The 20,226-nt window shown below is 47.6% G+C and overlaps 2 protein-coding genes and 1 pseudogene across 2 annotated transcripts; all 3 read left to right on the top strand.

Annotated features, from left to right (window-relative positions):
- The first annotated feature begins 3,662 nt into the window (after positions 1–3,662).
- Positions 3,663–4,577, top strand: LOC102463772 (olfactory receptor 14I1-like). The gene has a single exon (XM_075912261.2). The coding sequence runs from the start codon at positions 3,663–3,665 to the stop codon at positions 4,575–4,577; it is 915 nt and encodes a 304-aa protein (XP_075768376.2).
- Positions 4,578–10,333: 5,756 nt separating this feature from the next.
- Positions 10,334–11,269, top strand: LOC102463516 (olfactory receptor 14I1-like). Its single transcript, XM_075912230.2, has one exon. The coding sequence runs from the start codon at positions 10,334–10,336 to the stop codon at positions 11,267–11,269; it is 936 nt and encodes a 311-aa protein (XP_075768345.2).
- Positions 11,270–13,828: 2,559 nt separating this feature from the next.
- LOC102463283 (olfactory receptor 11A1-like) lies at positions 13,829–19,518 on the top strand (annotated as a pseudogene).
- The last annotated feature ends 708 nt before the right edge of the window (positions 19,519–20,226 follow it).

Below are 20,226 nucleotides of genomic sequence, written 5' to 3'. Positions count from 1 at the left end.
GAATTGGTTGGTTGGTTGGTTGGTAGGTACGTAGGTAGGTAGATAGGTAGGCAGGAAGGAAGGAAGGAAGGAAGGAAGGAAGGAAGGAAGGAAGATGGTTGATTTATCTCAACTGAAAGTGAAATAAGCTACAGAAAAATTTAGCCACACTGAGTTTCTGCAAAGTTCAGTCCCCAGTGGGAATGAATCGCTCCTTAGCCATTACAAGTTACACTCAACAATTAATCCCATGTGGCAAAAAGCTCTCCTCTCCAGTTCAGTTTCACATGCAAAGAATAGAGATTAGAGCCAAAGAATGGGACAGATCACCAGCTGGTGTCAATCAAAGCAGCTCCCTAAAAACCAAAGGGACACATCACCCCTTGAGAAGCCCTAATTTCTCAGAGTTCAAGGAGACTGCATCAACTGACATCAGCTTAGGATGTTGCACTGAGTTTCCCTCTGGCTGCTTCTTACTGGCAGAATCAAACACACGGGGTAGCCTGAGCTGCAAGTTCCCTTGGTGGCTGCATCCCAAGAGCTGCTGCTGCAACACAGGAGACAAAACATCTCTGCTTTCCCAGAGCATCTTATGGGGTCCATGAAGGACCAGGCTGTGCCAGGCCAGCTGGGGCTCTGGTGCACAGCAGCTCTGGGCTGTTCTCATTGACACGGTGATGCAGCCAATAAATAGCTTCTTCTGCCACCTCCTTCCCTCAACTCTGCCTTGAGAGTAGCCAGGGATGCTGCCATTGTGGGAGGTCCGGGACAGATCCTGTCTGGGCGTCAGGCTCAGCTAGGGCAGGGTGACAAGACAGATTGGTCTGCAGGTGAGATCAGAGCTGGGCTCACTGGCCTGGATTCTGGGTTCAGCTACTCAGCCCCGGAGCCGGGACATCCGGAGTTGAGACCATGTTTGCAGCCTGGACAAGCTGGAATCAGTTTCACAGCTGGGAGTTGGGAGCTTTCTGCCCCCATCCTCTTTAGACCTTCAGCTCTTGGCCAAGCCTGCCTGAAGTACAGGGGTGGAGCAGGGAAACAGCTTTTGGATAATCCAGTGATGGAGCATTATTCACTTACACAGGAAATGACGGCAGAATCCCGCCAATGAAGTGTCTGGTGCAACCCATGCTGGGAAACATTCTGCAAAGCTGAGGACGGTGAGTTTGTTATTTCCATCAAACAGGTTATGGTGTTAACATCCTGGACAGATTTCCTAATGGAACTGGGATTGACCTGGAGAACTCTTCACAACTTGTTATCTGTATTTATTGAGACATTTCCAGCTGCGGCAAGGGCTTTTTCCCCACTCAACAAACTTGTCAATGAAACTGTGAAAACCAAACTTGATTTTGTTTTTGTTCATTAAGAACCAGACAATGTCAGGTAAATTGCTGGAAAGTGAAACGTTTTCAGCTACATGAACGAAAACTAATATTCTCAGTTTGGCAGTACACAGGTTGTCTTTCAGAAAAAACAAATTTGACCACACGGTTTCCTGAGTTGAAACCCCAGTGATTCTTTGACATAATTTAAACAGAAAATGTCTGATTATCCCAGACTGGCATCTTAGATTCAAACTGAGTGGGAGCATTAGTATAAACCAATAATAGTAATATCTGACCCCAGCACTCTGTTGCAATGTGTACAATGTCTACTTCAAAGGGATACTTGTTAAATGGTACAAATGAGCAAGCAGCAAAGTTTATAGCACTCAGCACAGGTATTAAACTATTTGGGCACATCTAAACAGCAGGGCTAAAGCCAAAATAAGTTACACAATTTGAGCTACGTCAATTGCCTGTCTCTTGTAACTCTACCCAAGCACATAGAGGAAGTCAATAACATTGGCACGTAGATATTTGGCTCTAGCATCATATGCCTCTCCACTGCTACCCACTAACTACAAAAGCTGAGAATTGGGGCACCAAACACGCATAAGACACAGCACAAACCCCTACGCAGCATCACAGTCCCAAAACAGGTCAGGGACAGCATGGCCATCCTTACCCATACACAGAATACAACGTTGCTTAGGGCTCCCAAAAATTTGGGGCACTGCTGGACCTTAGTACCATCTATATGGCTCTTCCTAGCCCTGTTCTGTGGTTCTGCTTCTCCTGAGAGATCTGGCTAATATACAAGTGAAGAAGCCTGCCACAGCTATTAGCAGAAATGTGAATCTGCAATTGCCATTCAAGGGGCAATCAGCCATTTAACAGGCGTTTGCCAGCCCTGGATGTCGACTGTCTGCTTCTCAATTTTTTGTGTTAGTCAACAGCACCTTAGTTTAAAATCTGCTTGAAAAACATGTTATTAGTGTTGTTGGGATATGGAAAAATATTAATAGGGATCTGAAATTGCTCTACATTAGTGGTTCAGGGGTCAGCAACGGCATTACCCTTTAAACAGGCTCTTTTCTTTTGTTTTTTGGGAAGATAGATTAAGAATCCAGTCAAAACCGGTATTATTCTTTCTGATGTACAAACACGTTCTTTCTCTTCGTTCTTGTAGCCTAAGAAACCAGGTAAGTAGGGAGTTGCTTTATTCTGTTCTGTCTTTTGCTTATCCTCATTGGTACTGTGTAAAATATCTTCATGGTTAAATTTCCTGTAAACTCTGTAACATGCTGATTTAAAAAGTTTGTAGTGGAGACTCAATTAGAAATTCTGGAAATAGTAATTAGGGGCGGGTATAATTGTATTCATCTGAATAATATTCATTGTGTAGGGGTTAACGTTTTTAAATAAGGTTAGTAGTGATAGAAGCGTAAATTAACATACTAAAATAGATAATAGGGTGTGATTGGCACCAGGTTGTTGCCACTCGGACACTGTGTTGAATGTCCGAGGGAAACGTGCCTGGGCAATAAAGCAGTTCCTTTTTATTCCATCCGCTCCTGGGTCACCCAGTACTTCTCTATTAAGTGTGTTGGTGAAGATCATAAAATCACAACTCTAAAAAAATCACCATTCCCCTTCCCCAGGCTGCCACCAGCTTAACAGGATTGCACAGGGCTCTATAAAACCTAAGGCTGTTGCCGAGTAGCAGAGAGAAGACTAGCTCCCAGATCTCCTGACAGACACAGGGCTGCACAGGCATGGAGGGACAGAGGCAGGTACCCAGCAGAGAGGCGCTGAGTGGTGTTACTAGCCCCTCAGTACAGACCAATGGAAGCGGGATCCTGTGTTATAAAACAGGACATAGGCAGCAGGATGTCCATGTGGTGCGGCAATGGAGTAGAACAGATGAGCTTCCATGCAGGATTCTGAATCCCTGTGTGTCATATGTCCCCAGAAAGTGGTTTTCAGGTATCTTAGCATTTTAGTTTCATGCCCGTGTCCAGGGCCTCCCCTTTGTAGCAAGAAGGGATCCGTCTTGGATACAGCTGTAGTGTTGGGATTGCGAATTGCTTCAGCTTTCGCACAGCATTCTACCCAGCCTCATCGTGAGCCCAGTGTTCAGATGGTGCAAACACATGCAGCTGCATGGACTGTACGGGCGCCAGGCCGATTGACACCCGTGCGGTAACTCAACAGTCCTTACAGGCACTGCGCATCATGGCCACACACATCATGACAGATTCCTGAAGGGAATCAGGGCCATTCCATGTATCACGCTAATCCCCCCCACTCTCTGTGCCCTTCCCTCCACAGCCACCACACCGTGAACTGAGGAAGAAAATGTCCAACCAAAGCACCGTGACCGAGTTCCTGCTCCTGGGCTTCTCTGACATCCGGGAGCTGCAGATTCTGCACTTTGTGGTGTTCCTGGTGCTTTACCTGGCGACCCTGATGGGGAATCTTCTCATCATCTTAGCCATTGCCCTCGACCGCCGTCTTCACACCCCTATGTACTTCTTCCTGGGCAATCTGTCTATCCTAGACCTTGGCTCCATCTCCGTCACCGTCCCCAAATCCATGGCCAACTCCCTCCTGGACACCAGGGTGATTTCCTATCCTGCCTGTGTCGCCCAAGTCCTTCTCTATTTACTCTTCGCTTCAACTGATCTTGCTCTTCTCACCATCATGGCGTATGACCGATACGTCGCCATCTGCCACCCGCTGCATTATGAGCGAGTGATGAACTGGGGAGCTTGTGTCCACATGGCCGCCAGCGCCTGGATTACTGGTTTTGTCTACTCTGCCCTGCACACGGGGAACACCTTCAGGTTACCCTTCTGCCAGTCCAACGTTCTCAACCAGTTCTTCTGTGAAATCCCCCAGCTCCTCAAGTTGGCCTGCTCTAACTCCTACCTCAGTGAACTTGGGCTTCTTGCCTTTAGTGCCTTTTTTGTTTTAAATTGCTTTGTTTTGATCATTGTGTCTTATGTTCAGATCTTCAAATCAGTGCTGAGAATCCCCTCGGAGCAGGGACAACATAAAGCCTTCTCCACCTGCCTCCCCCACCTCATTGTGGTCTCTTTATTCCTTTGCACTGGTTTCGTTGAGTATCTGAAACCCAACTCCAGATCAGCATCTGGGCTGGATCTCATGATGGGTGTTCTCTATGCCATGGTTCCTCCAATGCTGAATCCGGTCATCTACAGCATGAGGAACAAGGAGATCAAAGCTGCACTGAAGAAACTGACGGTGTGAAGTTTATTCACCAACTTCACCAAATATTAAAATTTCCCTCGTCACTCCTTCACTGTAATTTCATTCTGAACTTCTTTATAAATATAATCAACCAATGGCAAAATTATCTCTGTAAGAACTTGGGCCGCAATCTTTGTATGAAATGAAGATTAACTCCACTGTTGTTAAATGAGTTATTTTAGGATTACACCAATTTAGATAAAATCAGAATCTAAGTATCTATCCATAAATCTTTCAACACACCAATCTATTTGCCTTAGGAATTTATAATGCAAATTTCACTGTGCTCTCTGAGTCTGTTACAGAGAATATCCACAACCACAGGAAAGTCACTAATGGACTTCATGCAGTCTCTACCACTTCTGCTTTTTCAAGTTAAAAATTGGGGTTTGAGTATGAGGATGTGTTTGCTTGATGGTTTATTTTTAATTGTGTTTCATTTTACTGATTCTTGGGTTAACTTGTTTCTTTATTCCAGGTGACTTTGAGGAGGTAGGAAATTGCATGGGGGGGTATCTTTGACTGAATCGAGGTAATATTTTTGGGGGTGGTTTCATCTATTTAAGGTATCCATGTCATAATATCTTCAGATAACTTTTTTGAACAAATGAGGCTTTCACTTTCCCCATTGATGAAGAATTAAAGAAAGTTTCTGTAGGTGTCCAGTATTGTGGAGTATTGGAGTATTGTGTCCAGTTCTTGGCACCGCATTTCAAGAAAGATGTGGAAACATTGGAGAGGGTCCAGAGAAGAGCAACGAGAATGATTAAAGATCTAGAGAACATGACCTATGAGGGAAGGCTGAAGGAATTGGGTTTGTTTAGTTTGGAAAAGAGAAGATTGAGGGGGGACATGATAGCAGTTTTCAGATATCTAAAAGGGTGTCATAAGGAGGAGGGAGAAAACTTGTTCACCTTGGCCTCTGAGGATGGAACAAGAAGCAATGGGCTTAAACTGCAGCAAGGGAGGTTTAGGTTGGACATTAGGAAAAAGTTCCTAACTCTCAGGGTGATCAAACATTGGAATAAATTGCCAGAGAGGTTGTGGAATCCCCATCTCTGGAGATATTAAGAGTAGGTTAGATAAATGTCTTTCAGGGATGTTCTAGACAGTATTTGGTCCTGCCATGAGGGCAGGGGACTGGACTTGATGACCTCTCGAGGTCCCTTCCAGTCCTAGTATTCTATGAGTCTATGTGTCTGGACAACTGAGTTCCTGTTCAAATGATTCTTTTAATACCAATGGGATTTTATTGTATCCCATGGAGTGGCCTCTGTGTGCAGGGAGCTGGTTTTTAAACCACACTCCTCATGCGACCCAGCTCTCGCCTGCCTCCCCGCGTTGGCAGGGGACGCCTTGAGAGTGGGGCCACGAGCGGTAACGTAGCCATTAAAATTTGATGTGGTTACATGAGTATTCAATTACACACTTTCTCACATTCCTAATTCCCTGTTCTGTTCATTCCCACTGGGGAAACTAGTGTTGGCTATTGTTGGAAAACTGGACATTGGGCTAGATGGACATTTGGTCTTACCCCAGTGTGGCTGTTATGTTTTTATGTTCTTGATGTGTTAAGGCAACTAGATCCTTTTATAAGTGTGTGTACTCCCTTTTTTTAAAATGAATAAATAGTGTAGTAAATTGCAAAAAAGTTCATAAGCCAATGCTTAACTCAAAATATGAGAGAAGAACTACCAAAGGCCTACGGTTAAATGTAGGGTTAAGCCTTTTTTGTGGGGGGAGAGGTTAGGCATATGGATGCGATATTAAACCGGGCCTGTTGAAATTAGATATATAGTTCATAAGTACTGGCTATTGCCCAAAGTCGCGAAGCAGGCCAGTGGCATAAAAAAGAGCCAAGTCCCATGGGAGTTAGGCACATTAATTCAGTGAAGGCCTCGGTGCAAATCTAGATAATTGAATTCCTTTCTAGGGCACCAAGAAAACTTGAAGAACGTCCACAAAGCAATTGCGTTCCTCCACAAGGAAATCAAAAGAACAGAAGGGTTTTTCCGCAATTGGTAATCCTCATTCTACGAGGAAGAAGCCTTTTTGCGAAAGAACTCTTTCACAAAAAGGCATGTGTGGACAGGAAAGAGGGAGTTCTTTGGGAAGAAGATGAAAGAGTAAAGGTCACAGGTGCCCTTTTTGTCATTCCATCCATAGCAATCACAGGTTACATGCGAGAGAGCATCTATTCAGTCTGGACACTCTCTTTTGAAAAAGCAGATTGCTTTTTCGATGAACTTTTGCAGTTTGGATGCTCTCTTTCAGAAGAGGTTTTTTTGGAAGATCTCTTCCAAAAAAAGCCTCTTCTGAAAGAAGCCTGAAGTCTAGATGTACCCACATGGGAGATGAAATTAGTCTCCCCCACACACTTCTGGGCTGGTTCTTCCAGATCTTTATTTCTTCTGGGGCTGTTCACATGGAATCACCTGGTTCTAGTGTGGATGGCTGGGAAGTTTGGTGAATATGCTCCAAACACGTCAAAGGATTGGAGGCACAACGCTGATCTTCTCCCTTGTATTTCAAGTTCTGTTTCATTCCCCAGTCCCTTTTCGTATGGGACACACACCTGAGATGTCTGTTGGATTTCCCTTTTCTCTTCCCTCTCCTATCTTCTTTCTTCATGCTGTGATGTCCCATGTTTTCCCCTATATTTCCATCCTTCTCCCCAGTCTTTGTGTTCTGGACTGCCTGTGGGATTTCGTTTCCTGTATCCATCAAGCTTAATTTAAAGGCAGACTCACACATTAGCCTTTTTTCTTCCAACAACATCCCATGAAGGAGGAAATTGAAGCCTTTCTGGTAATACGTCTGGGCATTCCCCTCCAGTATGTGTTTGTCTCTGCCTGGGATCCTACTCTTCACCGGAAGGATGGAAGAGAATACTACCTGTACTCACGGCTCCATCCCTTCTGGGTAGTCACTCCTGATCTGCTCAGAGTCATACCTCGCAGTGTCATTAATGCCCATATGAGTGAGCAGCACGGGGTATTGGTCAGAGGGCCAGATGATTCTTAACAATCCTTTTGTAATGTCTTGGATTGGCTAGCAGTGAACCACCTGGGAAGCCAGGGCACACAGGTAGATGAGTCCCTCTGTCTCCCTGAGAAGCAACCGCCTCCCTCTTTGTTTCCTCTGAGGAGTGGTCACCAGGAACCTCCCAGCCTTGGAGGAATATGGCATCTGCTCCCCTTGCCTCTGTGGGAGACTTCTCATCTATAGATACCAGACACACACAAAAATCTCTGTTCTCCCTGGGTATGTCTACACTACCCCGCTAGTTCGAACTAGCGGGGGTAATGTAGTCATCCGCAATTGCAAATGAAGCCCGGGACTTGAATTTCCCGGGCTTCATTTGCATGAAGCTGGCCGGCACCATTTTTAAATGCCGGCTAGTTCGAACCCCGTGCCACGCGGCTACACGCGGCACGGAGTAGCTAGTTCGGATTAGGCTTCCTAATCCGAACTAGCTGTACACTAGCTGTACACCTCGTTCCACTCCAGTTTCGCTCCGGCTGCTTCTTAGTGACCAAAATCGAAGACCCGGGACAGCCTGATCTGCAGGATGCCCTGGTGGCTGCATCCCAAGAGATGCTGATGCAGCACAGGAGACAAAAAAAATCTCTGCCCTCCCAGAGTAGCTTGTGTGGGGTTAATGAAGGAGCAGGCGGTCCCAGGCCAGCTGGGGCCCTGGTGAACGTCAGCTCTGGGCTGTTCTCTGTCGCATGCCTGTGCTACCAATAAATAGCTTCTTCTGCAATCTGCTTCCCACTGCTTCTCAGCCCTTCCTTGTGGGTAGCCAGGCTCTTTCCAGGGATGCTGCCACAGTGTGAGGCCGGGGCACCTCATGTTCCCCTCTCGGGGTCAGGCTCAGCTAGAGGAAGGTGGCAGTTTGCTCTAGAGGTGACATCTGAGCTGGGTTCACAGGCCTGGAGACCGGGTTCAGCTCCTCAGCCCAGAGCAGGGACAGCCTGAGCTGTGACCATGTTTGCAGCCTGGACAAGCCAGGAGCAATTTCACAACTGGGAGTTGGGATCTTTCTGCCCCCATCCTGTTTAGGTCTTCACCTCTTGGCCAAGCCTGCCCAAAATACTTGAGTGGAGCAGGGAAACAGCTGTTGGATAGCCCAGTGATGGAGCATTATTCACACAGACAGGCAGTGACAGCAGAATCCCGCCAGTGACGTGTCTGGTGCAGCATCCCGCAATGCCCGGCACGGTAAGTCTGTTATTTCAATCCAATGGGGTTAGGTGTCAAAGTCCTGGGCAGCTTTCATAATGGAAGTGGGAGCGACAAGTAGAATTGTTATCTGTATTTAGTGAAATATTTCTAGCTAGTTGGAGGTTTTTTCCCCCTCCCAGAAGCAAAAAGTTGACCTGTCATAGAAATTATGAAAACCAAACTTTTGTTTTTGTTGATGAAGAACCAGACAATTTTAGGTAAATTGTGGGAAAGGGAAACATTTTCAGCCAAATTAAGGAAAACTAAAGTTTTGAAATTCCCAGTACACAGGTTGTCTTTCAGCAGTAAAACTCTTCCACGGAAGATTTCTCATCTTCAAAACTCAGTGTTTCTTTGAAAATATTTAAACAGTAAATGCCTGATTATCCCTGATTTGCATCTTAGGGTATACTTGTTAAATGATAAGACTGAGACAGCAGACTAGTTGGTAGCCCATAGCACTGATATTAAACATATCAATGCCTTAGATGGGGTACAGTGAATTGAAGCCCCCATCAAGAGTCTCTTTTGACTATGTCCAAGGACACAGAGGAGTAAGATTAGTACCTAGATATTTGGCTTTAGCGTCATATGCCTCTCTACTGCTGCCGGCTAACTACAGATGCTGTACATAGGGGCAGAGAACATACACATAAGACACTGGACAACCATCACACAGCTCACAGTGCCTGCAGAAAAAGCAGAGAACGGGAGGGGGAACAATTAGAGGGAGGGTACGTGACTAGTCCAAAGTCCCACAACAGAATACAAAGTTACTTAGGGTACCCACAAACTTGGGGCACTGTGGGTTCGTAGTGTCCACCTACCTGACTCCTCCTACCCTTCTTCGATGGTCCTATTTCTTCTGGAGAGGATCTAGTTAACTTCAAAGTGGGCACCAACCTAATAGGACTGTGTAGGCCCCCATAAATCTGAAGGACATTGTTGAGTGGCAGAGCCAAGAATGCATCCCTAATCTCCTGAACACCAGGCAACTGCACTTGCATGAAATGAGAGGCAATGACACAATAGAGAAGTCGCTGACTGGTGTTACTAGCCAGTAAGAAGTGGGATTCTGTCTCGTAAATCAATACAGAGGCGGCAAGACGTCCATGCAGTATTGCAGTGGAACATGATAGAGGAGCTGCCCTGCAGGATATTGAAACACTGGGTGTCACATTTCCCGGGAAAGTGGTTTTCAGGCCCTGCTGGGACTTTATTATTTTAGATTCATGCTCGTAGCCAAGAGCGAGCTGTTCATGGAAAGGGGATCCATCTCAGCTAGAGCTCCATCCGTCACACAGCGTTGTGTCCAGCCACATCCTGAGCTCAATCTTTAGATGGTTCAGATGGATGCAGCTTGTGTGGTAACTCACCGCCCCTAGGGAGTAGCTGGAATGGGCGCTGGGCTTCATGGACACCCACAGCATGACAGAAGGGAATCAGGGCCATTCTACATTTCACTCTAATCCCCAACCCTGTCTGTGCCTTTCCCTCCGCAGCCACCACGCTGTGAACTGAGGAAGACAATGTCCAATGGAAGCACCGTGACCGAGTTCCTGCTCCGGGGATTCTCTGACGTGCGGGAGCTGCAGATTCTGCACTTTGTGGTGTTCCTGATGCTTTATCTGGCCGTCCTGGTGGGGAATCTTCTCATCATCTCAGCCATAGTCCTTGACCGCCATCTTCACACCCCCATGTTCTTCTTCCTGGTGAATCTGTCTGTTATAGACCTTGGCTCCATCTCTGTCACCATCCCCAAATCCATGGCCAACTCCCTCCTGAACACCAGCTTGATTTCCTATCCTGCCTGTGTCATGCAAGTTTTTCTCTTTTTCGTCTTCACGTCAGCTGATCTTGCTTTACTCACCATCATGGCCTATGACAGATATGTGGCCATCTGCCACCCGCTGCACTACGAGAGAGTGATGAACAGGGGAGCATGTGTCCGGATGGCAGGCAGTGCCTGGATCACATGTATTGTCTTCTCTGCCCTGAACACCGGGAACACCTTCAGATTACCCTTCTGCCAGTCCAAGATCCTCAACCAGTTCTTCTGTGAAATCCCACAGCTCCTCAAGCTGGCCTGCTCTGACTCCTACCTCAGTGAAGTTGGGGTTATTGGCTTTGGTTTGTTTTTAACTTTTAATTGCTTTGTTTATATCCTTGTGTCTTATGTTCAGATCTTCAAAGCGGTGTTGAGAATCCCCTCTAAGCAGGGCCGGCATAAAGCCTTCTCCACTTGCCTCCCGCACCTCACTGTAGTCTCTTTGCTACTTTCTACTGGCTTCTTTGAGTACTTGAAACCCACCTCCAGCTCAGCAACAAATCTAGATCTCACAGTTGGTGTGCTCTATGCTGTGTTGCCTCCAATGCTGAATCCGGTCATTTACAGCATTAGGAACAAGGAGATCAAAGTTGCACTGAGGAAACTTCTTGTGTGGAGCTTATTCACTAAAAATTAAAATGTCCACCATCTCTCCTTGACTGTGATTTCATTCTGCATTTGGAAAATATTAAGAGATGGCAGTTTTGCCAACGTCTTCTGGAGGGACTATTCAAGTTGACTGGAAGCTGGGATTGGTCCTGCATTGGGCAGAGAGCTGGACTTGATGACCTCCTGAGGTCTCTTTCAGCCTATAATACTATGAAGTACTTGAATAACAAAGTCCATTGTTATATCAGTAGCCAAAATGTATATTTTAGTATTGGTATAAGAATAGTTATGATGTATAATGCCTTATAAGTTTCGTGTGCTTCTATTTCACATTGTCTCGCATGATTGGACAACGTTTGCTGTAAGGTCTTGCTTCTTGCTAGCATTACAAACTAAGTTGTACCTCTTGTCTACATCACAAACTAAGGCAATGTCTAGACTGCAAGCTTCATACGGAATAAGCTTTTGTAGAAGAGATCTTCCAGAAAAGCTTATTTCGAAAGAGAGAGTCCACACACAAAAAGCGCAACAAAATAGCGATTTGCAATTTCGAAAGATAGCATCCACACAGATTGGACGCTATTTCGCATAATGGGCCACACAGAACCAGTTCAGACAGGGCATTAGGTCAGCAGTTGCTTCCCGGTGCTGTTGCCTACGGCTATCTGAGATGTGCTTAAAGGGAGCATGCTGGACAGCCATTTCTCAGGTTCTCCTGCTGCATGCTTGCCTATCTCTCTGAGTGACAGCAAAGCTTTAGCAGTGTATGCTCTGGTTGCCCAGCTTTGGGGCACCACGGCATTCTTCTTGCCATGCAGCCAGATCTGCCCCTGGGCATGCCATGGCCCCACACTGCCATGCTGCAGTTTGTGCAGCAGTGTGTGTAGGCTGCTTCATTCAGAATAGGCTTTTCCAGGAGTGGGTGGTGCCTCGAGCAGGCAGGCATGCCCGCGTGCGGCACTCCGCAGTCTGTGTGCTGGCGGGCGTGTGCCCTTGTCCGCAGCCTGCTTCCAGCAGTGGCTGGTGGTGGGTCAGACGTGTGGGTGGCCTCCCTACAGCCTGTGATCAGGAACCTGAGGGCTGCCTCCTGGGGCTGCGTGGCACACACCGGTGCCGCACGTGCATCCGCGTGCACGGAGTGCAGCGTGAGGGCCAGTCTGAGAAGGCCGAGCGACAATCGCACCCCAGCCCGTCAGCACCCGCCCCCTTCATCCTGTGTGTGTGAAAAGCTAAATGCACTGTTGATCCCTCCCTGGCCTTGGAGGATGCTTGGGAGACATCCAGGCCCTGGGGTCCTCCAGTGTGATGGGGCTGGCCGTCTACTCCTCCTCCTCTAGCTTGTCGTCGTCCAGCCCCGAGTCCAGCACCAGGGGTGGGGAAGGGGCTGCACCGTACCCCAGGATGGGGTAGAACTCTTTGTAATAGGGGCAGGAGTGGTGTTCTGCCCCGGAGCAAGAGCTGTGCTCCCTGGCCCTGGTGTACCCCTACCAGAGCTCCTTGACCTTACTCCAACCTGCTCCAGAATCCGGTGTTGGTGGCCCTTCACGGACAGGGTCTCAGCCATCCAGCCATACATGTCAGTGTTGCATTGTCTGGAGCAAAGATCCTGCTGGGTCTCCTCTTTGCCCCACACATTGACGAGGGCCAGGATCTCCACCCCAGACCAGGATGGTGCACATCTCTTCTGGCCCCTGGCAGGCTCCTGGGAGCCCTGTGCTCGCAGTTCCATCCCCCTCTGAGTAGTCACTGCTGAGCTGTTCAAAGTCATACCTCGCAGTGTCATTAATGCCCATATGGGTGAGCAGCACGGGGTACTGGTGAGAGGGCCAGATGATTCTTAACAATCCTTCTCTAATATCTTGGATATGGGCCCCTGGCTAGCAACGAACCTCCTGGGAAGCCAGGGCACGCAGGAAGATGAGTCCCTCTGTCATCCTGAGAAACAACCACTTCCCACTTTGTTTCTCCTGGGGAGTGGTCACCGGGAACCTCCCAACCTTGGAGAATCATGGTGTCTCCTCCCCTTGCCTTTGTGGGAGACTCCTCATCCATAGGTACCAGACACACACACACACACAAAATCTCTGCTTTCCCAGAGCAGCTTGTGTGGGGTTAATGAAGGACCAGGCTGTCCCAGACCCGCTGGGGCTTTGGGGCATGGTAGCTCTGGGCTTTTCTCTGTCACGTGATTGTACTACCAATCTAGAGCTTATATTGTAATCTCCTCAGCCCTGCTGTCTGTGTAGCCCGATTCCTTCTAGGGGTGCTGCCGTGGTGTGAGATCCAGGGTACTTCGTGTTCCCCTCTGTGGGGTCCAGCTCAGCTAGGGAAGGGTGAAATGAGAGCTGGGCTCACAGCCCTGGATTCCAGGTTCAGCTACTCAGCTCTGGAGCCGGGGACATCCGGAGTCGGGACCATGTTTGCAGCCTGAACGAGCCGGGAGCAGTTTCTCAGCTGGGGGTGGGGAGGTTTCTGCCTCCATCCTGTTTAGTCCTTCAGGCAGCCCAAGATGGGAAAATACAATGGAGGGGCAGGGAACCAGCTGCGGGATAACCCAGTGAAGGGGAATTATTCACGCAGACAGGCAATGACGGGCAGAATCCTGGCAGTGAAGTGTCTGGAGCAGCAAAGGCTGGGAAACATCCCCAAAAGCCCGACACGGTAAGTTTGTTATTTCAATCAAACAGGGTCAGATGTTTATGTCCTGGGTAGATTTCATAATGGAACTGTCAGAGAGAAGGGGAGCACTTGCAAGTGTTTTATACTTAATTACTGAAACATTTACAGCTCCTTGCAGGATGTTTTTCCTCTTCTCTGAAAACAGCTGGCTCGCCATCGAAATTCTGAAAGCCAACCTTTATTGGTTTTGTGTTAGTTCATTTGCAAACAGAGAATTTCTGATAAACCAAAGGAAACTGAAGCATTTTTCCAGCTAAATTAAGGAAAATTAATGTTTTGAGTTTTCCGCTACACAGCTTGTCTTTCAAAGAGAACAGACTTTCAGAGAAGAAGTGTTGAGTTGAAAACCCAGTGTTTCTTTGATATAATTTAAACAGAAAATGTCTGAATCAGAGAATCAGAGAATCACAGCGTTGGAAGAGACTTCAGGAAGTCATTGAGTCTAATCCCCTGCTAAAAGTAGGACCAATCCCAACTAAATCATCCCAGCCAGGGCTTTGTCAAGCCGGGATTTAAAAACTCTTAGGGATGGAGATTCCACCCCCTCCCTAGGGAACCATCCCAGTGCTTTCCCATCCTTCTAGGGAAATAGTTTTTCCTAATATACGTCCTAGACCTCCTACACTGACATTTGAGACCATCGCTCCTCATTCTGTCATCTGTCACTACTGAGAACAGACTCTCTCCATTCTCTTTGCTGCTATCAATCCCCCCCAATTCTTCTCTTTTGCAGACTAAACAACCTCAAATCCCTTAGCCTCTTCTCATAAATTATGTGCTCCAGCCCCCCAAATCATTTTTTTGCCCTCTGCTGGACACTCTCCAAAACGTCTACATTCTTTCTGTAGTGTGAGATGAAGGGAGGCAGAACTGGACACAATTCTCCAGATGTGGCCTTCCCAGTGCCGAATAAAGGGGAATAATCACTTCTCTAGATCTGCTGGCAATGCCTCTATTAATGCACCCTAATACTCTTAGCCTTCTTGGCTGCAAAGGCACACAGTTGACTCATTTCCAGCTTATCATCCACTGTCGTTCCCATGTTTTTTTCGTCACAGAATCACTGCTTAGCCAGTTGATCCACAGACAGTAGCAGTGCCTGGGAATCTTCCATTCCAAGAGCAGGACTCTGCATTTGTCTATTTCCCTAGGAGGGTGGGGAAGTGCTGGGATGGGTTCCTAGGGAGGTGGTGGAATCTCCTCATCTCAAAAAAGATATACTGGCATTAGAAAAGGTTCAGAGAAGGGAAACTAAAATGCTGAGGGGTTTGGAATGGGTCCCATATGAGACCGGGACTTTTCAGCTTGGAAAAGAGGAGACTAAGGGGGGATATGATAGAGGTCTATAAAATCATGAGTGGTGTGGAGAAAGTGAACAAGGAAAAGTTATTTACTTGTTCTCATAATATAAGAACTAGGGTCTATGAAATGAAACTAATGGGCAGCAGTTTTAAAACTAATAAAAGGAAGTTCTTCTTCACACAGCACATAGTCAATCTGTGGAACTCCTTGCCTGAGGAGGTTGTGAAGGCTAGTACTATAACAGGGTTTAAAAGAGAACTAGATAAATTCATGGAGGTTAAGTCCATTAATGGCTATTAGCCAGGATGGGTAAGGAATGGTGTCCCTAGCCTCTGTTTGTCAGAGGGTGGAGATGGATGGCAGGAGAGTGATCGCTTGATCATTACCTGTTTGATTCACTCCCTCTGGGACACCTGGCATTGACCACTGTCACCAGATAGGGTACTGGGCTGGATGGACTTTTGGTCTGACCCACTATGGCCATTCTTATGTTCTTATTTTATGGGTAGGTTTTTTGTTTCATCGTTTCATAATTATCTGCTGACTCTCTTTCTCCCAGATCCTCCCTATGAAGGAGACAGGCTCTGGAAACATCACCTCCATCTCCCAGATCCTCCTTCTGGGATTTGGGGACCTCAAAGAGCTGGGGATCCTGCTTTTTACTGGCTTTCTTGCCATCTATATCGTATCCATGGCTACCAACCTCCTCCTGGTGCTGCTGGTGCTGCTGGACCCGCATCTCCACACCCCGATGTATTTCTTCCTCTCCAGCCTGTCCTGCCTCGAGATGATCTCCACATCCAACATCACCCCCATGATGCTTTCTGGTCTCAAGACAGGCACTGTGACAATATCCCTGGGCGGCTGCATCATGCAGCTCTATCTCTTCGGCACCCTGGCTACCGTGGAATGCTTCCTGCTGGCGGCCATGTTTTATGACCGATATTTGGCCGTATGCCACCCGCTCCGTTACCCTTCCCTCATGAGTGGCAGGTTCTGTGGACAGCTGGTGTTTGGGGCGTAGGTGGGAGGGTTCCTGTTCATGGGGATTGTGTCACTCTTGCTCTCGGCCTTGAGCTTCTGTGGGCCCCATGAGATAGACCACTACTTCTGCGATTTCCAGCCCCTGCTGGCGCTCTCCTGTGCTGACACCTCTATGATCCAGACAGCCACATTCTTCCTGTCCTTCATCCCAGCCTCCCCCTTCCTCCTAACAGTTGCTTCTTACGTGTGCATTGCTTGGGCACTGCTGAGGGTCTCTTTTGCTTCAGGGAGGCGCAAAGCCTTCTCAACTTGCTCCTCCCACCTCACTGTGGTGACCCTGTTCTACGGGACGCTGGTGGCCATGTACATGTCTCCCAGGGCCAACACAGGGCTGAACCTCAGAAAGACGCTCTCCCTGCTCTACACTGTGTTCACCCCACTCCTCAGCCCTCTTGTCTATAGCCTAAGGAACCGAGAGGTAGGCAAGGCATGTGGGAGAGTTGCCAGGATGGTCTCATGGAGGGGATTTTGCCACTGGACGGTCTTCAGCTTACAGCCCACTCGATAGCAGCGTCTGCATCGGAAACACTTGGGAATTCTAGTAGATCCCATTATCCTTAGCCTACTGTTCCTTAATCACTCACTGGACTCTACTGACTCTGTAGGATTGTATTGGTCTATGATGGTCTCTACCACTCTCTTTTGGAGTCTTTCAGCATCCTCCAGCCCCTGCTGCTCTTTTTTGGCCACAGCTGGTTTTGACCAGCCCCTGCAGGTCCATCTGCCCAGCATTGGGCTTTACGAGCCATTGGTGGTCAATTTTGGTCCCTACTTTTTCTCTGTTGTCTATAGCTGGAATCTTCTGGGTTAGGGTTAGGGTTGGTCCGATTTCTTCTACCAAACTATGTTTCTAGCACCAGAGCACTATGTTCACCAGATCCATTGCTCCTTTCCAAAATTTGGCTGCCAGCTGGAAGCAGTTGAATATTTTCCTCTCTGATGGGAAGAAAGTGAATGGAGCTGCATTCCCATTCATAGTCTGTCCACGCAGGAAGCTACTGTATTCCCCTCTTATGCCTCCATTATGAGGTGCTTCATACCCCAAAAGAAGCATGTCTAGGTGAGCAGGAGATATTGCTAGCACTCACTCAACCCTGCAGATTAGCAAGCAATTTTTTGTTGTTTTTTTTTTTGCTGTCAGTTTAGGAATTGCTGCTACACACAATTATATTCCCAAAGTTCATCCTTCACAAGGATATGCTGAAATTAGAGCTGGTTGAGAATCTTGTTGAAATTATCAGGAAATGTCAATTTTGACAAAAATTAGTTTGCAAAAAAAAAACCAAAAAAAAAACCAAGCCCTAAATGTTTTGCAATTTATTTTATTTTTATAGTTGACTCTAAATTCACCTTTGTGTTCCTCTGACCTGAAACAAATTTATTTTTTAAAAATGTGTTTTACAGGAAACACGAAAATGTGATGGTGTGTTCCAACATGGAACAAAAGCAAATTTCAAAATTGCAGGCCTTTACAGAAAATGGAACTTTCAGGCTCAGGCACTGATTTTTATTTTGCCCTGGAAGTGGTATACACCCACTGTATCCATAGGTCCATTGCCTACTCCCCCACTTTCTCCAAGGCCCTGCCGACCCTCTGCTCTCCATCCTCCTGAGCCCTTCCTCAAGCCACCAATCGTCTGTTGGGCAGCACCACAGATTAGCTGTGATTGGCAGGTGAGTTTTCCAGCCTCACAGAGCCCATGGAATCCAGTGATCCGCGTCTATGATTCCAGGTCCTGCACAAGTCTAGTCAGAATGCTTCAAATTGTCACTGGATTTTAATGACCTTATTTTTTGGGGTGCTGAAACTGTGGCACTGAAACTGCGCACAGTAAGATCCTCTCAAACCAGGTCTGACATTTTCCAGGTGGGAGCCTAAGACTCGTTGCGCTATCTCTCAGGTTGTCACTCCTGCTTTGCTAAATGTCTACAGAGCTACCTCATTATCTTCTTTCAAATCTCCCCTTGAAGTTCTCCTTTCCCATGATGCCTGTAAAAACTGTGACAACGGTAAGGACACTGATGCGCTGGGACTAGGGCCATCTGCTGCTTCCTCCCAGCTTGCTGTGCCCAGCAGATATCCCTGTACTTGATGGCTGATGTTGACTGCTTGTGTTTTAATGGTTGTATAGCTTTAATTTTTTGAATTTCATCTGCTGTCATTAAATAATTGTCTGACCCCACTGCCCTATTCCTGTATCATTTCCTACAACCATGAACATTTAAAATGATTCAGAGGGGTAGCCGCGTTAGTCTGTAACTGGAAAAACTTAAAAAACAATGAATAGTCTAGCAGCATCTTAAAGACTAACAAAACATGCAGATACCCACGAAAGCTCATGACACCATTTAAAATGATATAAAGCTAAATAAAATGCTTAAAAGTCAACACTGATGGTCACCACCACCGGGACCCCTCCCTGCTGCGTGTTGACATTTAAAGTGTATTAGGGGTCAGGTGGGCAGGCAACCATATGACAGAAGAAGACAACAAGCAAGACTGATCAAACACTCTTACCACCACTGCTGGCTGGGATACAATTGCCCTCCAAATAGAGTGCACAGTTGTCAACTGTGCTACAGTTATGTAAGGACTGGTTGCAGACTTGGCTGCAGTGCATCAGCTCTATTGGTTGTCAAAAAAACCCTATGAAAATATTCTGTGTATGCTGGACTGGGAAGCGATGGTCCAACTATGTTATCTACAAACCCGTTGGCAACACATTGCTTGGAAGACCACGTTGTGATGGTTATGGTAGATCGCAGAGTTGTGTCTCTGTACGTTAGAATTAGGGGCCTACCAAATTCACAGCCATGAAAAGTGTGTGCACCTTCCTCCTCGTGTTTCTTCCCGGTATCCCACTTCCCCACTTACTTCCGGGCTTAGGTCACCATCCCCGATGAACCTAGTTTAAAGCCTCCTCACTAGGTTTGCAAGCCTGCCTGCGGAGATGTTCTTCCCTCTATTCGTTAGGTGGATCCCATCTCTTCCTAGCAATCCTTGTGCCCAGAAGAGCATCCCATGGCAGAAGAGTCCAAAGCCCTCTCTCCAACACCCCCTGTACAACTATGCATTTACAGCCTCTCTCCAACTTATGAACCGGTTTTGGACCAACTAATTGGTCGTAACTTGTTTGTAAGTCGGACCCCATAGAGTTACACACGACCGCACTATTGGTAAACGCAGATCGTGTTTGTAACTCAGGATCCGCCATTTACTACAGCTTTGGTCGTAACTGCGAATGGTCATAAGTTGACTGTTCACAACTCTGGGACCGGTTGAACTTCCAACATTTTTCAATGCCTACCTGGATCTTTTCCTTCGCCAGGGAGGATGGACGAGAACAACACGTGCGCCTCAAATTCCGTAGTGGGAGCAGACCTGTGGGCACTGTTTACACTGGGATCCCGTGCGTGCCACTTTGACAGGGGCCAGGAGCGGGCATGGGGATGCCCTGCTGATGTGGAGTGGGTGTGTGGGTGATATGCAACGGTGGGCCAGGGAGTGGGCATATACGGGTGTTACTTAAACGGGGGTATCCCTGGGTTCCATTTTTATGTGGATCCGGAGCGTGCCCTGGGTTGAGTGAGTGGCCGTGGGTTGACGTGGGTGTCGTTTTCCAGTGGATCAGGGAGCAGGCTTGGGGGTGCCCCGTGGGGGTGGATCAGGGAGCAGGCTTGAGGGTGCCCCGTGGGGGTGGATCAGGGAGCAGGCTTGGGGGTGCCCCGTGGGGGTGGATCAGGGAGCAGGCTTGGGGGGGGTGCCCCGTGGCTCTCCCACAGGCGGGGCACCAGGGACGCCTGTTGGCCAGACCCCGCCCCTCCCCCACACTGCCTTGCCCCTCCCCCACCCCCTTGTATGTGGTGGCAGCCAGGGAAGACCAGTCGGACCCAACCATTTCCACAGATGGGGGGGGAGGGTGATTGTGTTTAAACAGCCGGCTGGGGCCCTTTGGGACT

Source organism: Pelodiscus sinensis, chromosome 30, assembly GCF_052426305.1.
Source record: "Pelodiscus sinensis isolate ZL-2025 chromosome 30, ASM5242630v1, whole genome shotgun sequence".
NCBI classification, from domain to species: Eukaryota; Metazoa; Chordata; order Testudines; family Trionychidae; genus Pelodiscus; species Pelodiscus sinensis.
This window is presented reverse-complemented; position numbering and strand designations above follow the sequence as displayed.

Bases quoted from the DNA above. Each gene is read 5' to 3' on its own strand.
- LOC102463772 (XM_075912261.2), top strand. From the start codon at position 3,663: ATGTCCAACCAAAGCACCGTGACCGAGTTCCTGCTCCTGGGCTTCTCT.
- LOC102463516 (XM_075912230.2), top strand. From the start codon at position 10,334: ATGTCCAATGGAAGCACCGTGACCGAGTTCCTGCTCCGGGGATTCTCT.